The sequence below is a fragment of the Xenopus tropicalis genome, chromosome 2, assembly GCF_000004195.4.
Source record: "Xenopus tropicalis strain Nigerian chromosome 2, UCB_Xtro_10.0, whole genome shotgun sequence".
NCBI classification, from domain to species: Eukaryota; Metazoa; Chordata; class Amphibia; order Anura; family Pipidae; genus Xenopus; species Xenopus tropicalis.
Window position 1 is genome coordinate 28797246 of NC_030678.2, and position 6000 is coordinate 28803245.

At 43.4% G+C, this 6000-nt stretch overlaps 1 protein-coding gene across 1 annotated transcript in view; it reads left to right on the forward strand.

The window, feature by feature from the left end:
- The window catches only part of LOC100494013 (anaphase-promoting complex subunit 4), a 37365-nt gene extending 31365 nt beyond the window's left edge, over positions 1–6000 (forward strand). The window contains exons 4-7 of the mRNA XM_031896635.1: positions 3115–3192; positions 3376–3546; positions 3833–3956; positions 5026–6000. Of these exons, the coding sequence (XP_031752495.1) occupies positions 3115–3192; positions 3376–3546; positions 3833–3956; positions 5026–5256 (604 nt within the window). The 3' untranslated portion in view covers positions 5257–6000. The remainder of the gene's footprint in view (positions 1–3114; positions 3193–3375; positions 3547–3832; positions 3957–5025) is intronic.

The following is a 6000-nucleotide window of genomic DNA, read 5'->3' on the forward strand; positions in this document are numbered from 1 at the left end:
CGTCACTTTGGTTCCCATACTAGCTGTCTAACTTTGCCTGTGGCTTTGTGCGATTAGATGGCCATGGAACAACTTGGCGCCTTCCAATAATCTTATAATATATAGTAGGGGGCACATAATCCTCTGAATAAACTAATGGGTTCCTAAAAGGGAGATTTAAGCCCCGGAGCCTCCACTCTCTAATAATCACTGGCCGACCGTAATCGCTTGTGCAATGTATGTACTGCTGGTATCTCTATCTGTATGAAGTACAGGAGTTTTTAGGGTAAATGGCAATAACAGTGAGGAATATTAGTAAAAAAATCTGTTTCATAGCCCAGAATATACTGCTAACTTTACACTTGTAATAACATAGTCATTAACTTGATTAATAATAATAATAATAATAATGTGTAAGTCAGACATTAGGCCAATGGGCACAGCCAATCACCGCACAGGGAACCCAGCTCCTCTCTCATGTCATTTTGTCACTTTGCGCCTCTTTGTAGTTTCAACAAAGTATTTGGTGGGAAAAAAAAGTTTCCCTTTGCTTTGCTGTGGAACGGGCGCCCTCTAGTGGCAGCTGCTGAGCATTACAGGGTTCCTGCTGTAAACTTGTGCTCTGGGGCCGTGACAGAACGGGGGAGGGAAGAGCCGTGACGGGTCCCGGTGCGCAGGTAACGGGGAGTCAGTGTGGAGTTGGGAAAGGGCCGGGGCGCTGCCAGTCCGGGTTGTGCTGCATTCGCTGCCTTATAACAAAGTTGGCACAGGGGGGATGAAGGGCGGGGCAGTGTGTGTCATGCACCTGGGAAAGCCCTGCCGGTACCGGGCACTAATGGGTCACATGACTCGGGACATGGGGTGCTAGCGGGGTTACCGGTAGGTATGGGGCAGGTACCTATGGTATGTGGGGGCTCTGTGTATGGGAATGGCAGGGATGTAGGGGTGCATGTGTCCTGATCCCTACAGCCCTTCATTATATCCGGCCTGCAGCCCAGCAGCTGTTGTACTTCAACTCCCAGCATCCCCTGAGAGCCTTCAGTAGTCCCATCTCTAGCAATTGAGCAGGAGTTGTTTGCTAGTTAGTAAGTGCCTTTCCTGCAGTGAGGCGGGTATGTGTGTGTATAGGGGGTGGGAATGGCACAAGTACTGACAGTAACAGTTGTTGGTTGGATTGTACTGTGTGTATTGTAAGGTGGGGGCTTTATGCCTGTGTCTCCCCCAGGCCCATGTTTGTTGCCATTTATTGGAATCCCCCTGGGGGCAGAGGGGAGACGCAGGGACTGAGGGACTGGGAGGAGGGAAAGGGAAAAGTTTATTTCTGAACCTGATATCCATGGCAATAAGGCAGCCCCCCCATTAATCAGTTTGCTGTTTTGCCCTGCAGTTTGCTTGTACAGACCTGTTGCTCTGGAATCTTTCTGTTATTTACTTACTGCCCATAATAATTACCCATGTATTGCCCATAAGATGCAGAATTTATGGATATGATGAATATATTTTGGCTGTACACATTACAGTATGTTACGGAGCCATATAAAGGCTATGGGAGCTCAGTACAGTAATTCCCCCTTTATACCAGCTATTACCAGTGACTTAACTAGGGTTCCATGGGCCCCGGTGCAGTTACTGGACTCGGGCCCCTGTTTGCTATTATTCTTAATTGCAGAATATAACCATGAACAGTGCATCTCAGAATCCATGGACTCACATTGTGCACTAATGAGACTTAGGTGGGTCACACCAGTCTGTGGGCACATGGGGTTACATGATTCTGCCCTGTTAGACCAGTGGTACTGGGTGCATAGTTGGCTAAAGGCAAGAACTGATTTACTGGTCCCTGTTCACTGCTCTGAAAACAGATTATTACTTTCTCAGTTCTGGATTTGTGTTGCAATGGTATGTGGATAGCAGCAGCTCAAACAACTAATGGTGTTTTCCCCATTCAGGTCCTACTCCATCAGCTTGCTAATATTCAGAGAGTATGGAGTTTACCCCCCAGTGAGAATACTGGAAAAGAAGTTAAATATTTGGCATGGAGATCAGATGGCAAAAGTAATGTGAACTGAATATGCTCTACTTTATTCTAGAAGTGGTCTTGTAGCTGTGTAGGCCTACAGTGTGTGGGTATAGACTGTACTGACTGCTCACATGGTTTATAAAATATAGGGCTTGCACTAAACTGGGCAAAAACGCAAAGGGGGATGAAAGTGTAAAGTTTAGGTGGGCCCCTAAAATGATTTTACTGTGTAACCCAGTACTCCACTGTATGCAGCTATGCTTAGTCATGTTCCTTTGCTGTTACATCACCTGTATCCACATAGTTATATCCACATGGCCACCATAATGACCACATCTTGTCAGTGACAAATGTCATTGTTTCCTTTGGCTAATAACTCTAAAATACTATATTGGGAGACAGAAATAGTCACCTTGTGCCATAGGCAGTTGGTAAGTATAGGGCTCCCAATTTTGTTGGCGTGTTTCTTTCTGTGTTTTGTGTAGCAACACACCTGACTGTCATTTCATATAGAACCACTTGACTGACATGGCAGTTTGATGGGAACAATTGCTTTATTATGCTTTATTCTGATTGGCTAGGTTGGGAAGGATCATGGTGGTGCATAGACTGTATGTTTGATTCATCTTGCATAAGTGGGTTATGGCAGGCATTGTTAGTGTGGTGCCTCTGGTGGATGCAGGTTAGCGAATGCTGCGTGTTGATTGGCTGCTATGGGTTCCTAGAATTGGTACATACTCCATGCTTTTTATTACATTACATTCCTCAAGTGCAAATAGCAGTTAACTGTCTTTGTGTGAGGAACTCTGTACGGGAACAGCAGTCTATATTCCTTATACATTTCAATGAGAAAATCATCTGATTACATTTCTGATTTCCCCATAGAATTCAACAGATGAATGTTTTGTCCCAAACTGAGTGTTGAACTACGATGGCAGTAACATGTATCTTACATTGCAGCAAATCATACGAATGTCTTTGCAACAAAAGAGGTGCCTTCCCTTGTACCAAGTGCCTGCAAGGTTGCTTCATTGGCTTTTGTATGCTTACAGCTGGAACTTGATTTGGAATTTTGGAATTTGATGTGCAAGACTGATTACCTTTACTGTTTCCAGGTCCAGAAATGATGCACTTTTAGCTGTGAGTATTGGAAACTCTTTAAACAGCAGTGCTGCCGAAGACACAGAAACCAGGTGAGCAGTTTTTTAATAAACATGCAAGAATGCTCTAATGGGGAGGCTTAAAGGTGAAGGAAAGGCAAATTTACTTGTGGGGTTCGATTAAAATGTTTAGTTCAGTACAAGAGTTTAGTGCATTGCCTTTACTGCTGAAATAATGCACATAGGGGTCATCTTTCTACTCTCTCCAACCTTTAGCTCCTACAGCTGTTTAGATGCACGGTTCTACGATGACGATATCCTGACTGTGGTGTTAAGGGACAACTCTGAAGTGGAAAGGAAGGATAGGGTATTGGCTCAGCTGCCACTCTCTTCCCTGTATAGTGATGAAGAAACAGAAGATGGCTTCCCCTGGGACACGAGCAAAAGGTGGGTGCAGTCCACTGAAAAGCGCTACGCTGCACAACACACACCTGAACACAGTACTAGTAGCTTTCATATTCATGTGCCATGCAGTTGTTATTTTTTTCTGTTGGGTTTATTTGTGTGCCATGCAATCCTTTACAGGGCGTTTGTGTGAGATTTCTTGAGTACCTGCTGCTTCACTGGGGATCTGCCTGACCAAATGTTAAACCAAAGAAAGTTAAAAAAGAACTCTGAAGGATGATACAAATTGCTGGGGTGATTAATCTGTTTTTGCTTGCCCTTTGTGCAGGTTGGAGGAGCAGTACCAAGACATCCCAACACGCACTGTATTTGTGGAGAGTCAGGGGCGGCTGCTGGAGAACATGAAGGCTCACTATGTCTCTGTGACTGGCATACGCAAAGTTGCATGTGTGGTGAGTATATTTCTAGTGTTAAAGGAATACTGTAATGGGATAACACGTTTTATTTTTTTCAAAACACTTGAGTAAATAGAGCTTCTCCAGCAGAATCCTGCATTGAAATCTGTTTTTCGAAAACACAGATTTTATTTTATATTTAATTTTGAAATTTCACATGGGGCTAGCCATATTCTTCATTTCCCAGGGTGCCACAGCCACGTGACCTGTGCTCTGATAAACTTCAGTCTCACTTTACTGCTGCGCTGCAAGTTGGAGTGATATCCCCCCCCCCCCCAGCAGCCGTTCAGCAGAACAATGGGAAGGGAGCAGGATAGCAGCTCCCAGTGGGTATCAGAATAGCACTCAATAGTAAGAAATCCAAGTCCGGCTTGGGACTCCTCCAGTTACATGGGAGTAGGAGAAACAATAGGTTACCTGAAAGCAGTTCTAATGTGTAACGCTGGCTCCTTCTGAAAGCTCAGACTCGGGCACAATGCAAACCAATGTTACAGCTAAAAAAATACATTTGTTGGTTCAAGAATAACATTTTAAATGGCAGAGTGAATTATTTGCAATGTAAACAGTGTAATTTAGAAATAAAAAGCACCCCATAAAAATCATGACAGTATCCCTTTAATATTGTTTTACTGCTTCTTCCTGTTCTACAGAACCAGTGAGGGTGATTCAGCTGACGTTGGAAAGTGTATAAAGTTACAGGACAAGAAATGTCCCCCATGAACTCAATCACTAATTTAATTTTTATAGCCGGGGTCCCTGTGTTTTGTAATGCCTCATAGCAGTTTAAGGGCAAAGCTACATAGGAGGTTTAGATCAGATTTTGTTGGGTCGGCACATACGTGAAAGAAATCTGCAGGGTTGCAATAGACTAAATTTCCTACCTTTAAGACAATATTTGTGTTGGCATGTCACTGTATAGGAAAATAAATATGCATTCACCTTCCAATATTAGGCACTTATTATAGTAAAATAAACAACGGTGGGTTTTTTACCCTATTCACAAATCTAACTTGGTGGGAAAATTAGATTTTGTATAAAAGTTATTAATTTCTGTATCTATCTTCAGCTCAGTTCAAACCTGCGCCATGTGCGAGTCTTTGAGATGGACGCAGAAGATGATGGGGAAGAGGAAGAAGAGGAGATTCTGCATTCTCAGGATGTGACAGAGGAAGAGGAGGAATTAAACCAGTCTGCGGATGATGGACAGACAAATTCAGCGGAAGCAGTTGATGTGACAGAGGAAAGCTTGGACTCCTGGTACCGCCAGTCTCTCCGTGGGACCAGTTCCTTTGTGTGACCGCAGAGGACACAGCAAGCTGTATTCTGATATATTTTTTTTATACTCACTCCTTGAGCCAATCAGTATTTTAGTCTGTGAGCAAAACTTTACTGTTTGGGTTAGTCCCACAAAATAAAGGTTTGGGATTTAGATTACCCCTAAGTGCATGGCACACAGGAAAAGGGAAAGCACAAAACTAAAATGGCTGGAAAGAGAGAGATGAGGTGTGCAAAAGGCAGGCCAGAGTGGTCAGATTAGTGGTGCATTAGGGGAGAGATGGGTAATTATACTGGGTTGGAAATAGAGAAGGGGTATTGACTGAGAAACTGGGTGGGCAAGACAGGAGAGGGAAGCGGAGTGGAGACAGCATAACCCCCACCTGTTCCAGCAGTCCTGCGGCAGTTAAGTCTGATATGTTTTTACCACCATAGGGAGACATGCTTACAAACTTGGTCTGTCCCTAGTACTAATTTGCCGTATGTGACACCTCAACCTTTTTATTGAAACAAGTCACCATGCAGTTCAGTGTGCATTTCTTTACTTACATAGCACCAAAAATGCACCCAGTGCTTTACAAGGCATAAACACAAACTGTGGTATAAACAATTATAAATGAGCAAAAAATGATTGAAAAGTGTTTTTAAAGGAGCTAAGTAAGCTTTATTAGAAAGGTCTATGTAAACACAGCCATAAGTACTTACAGTAATTCTGCACTGAGTCCTCTATCAAAAGAATTTGTCGAATACAATAGTGTTTAACTGC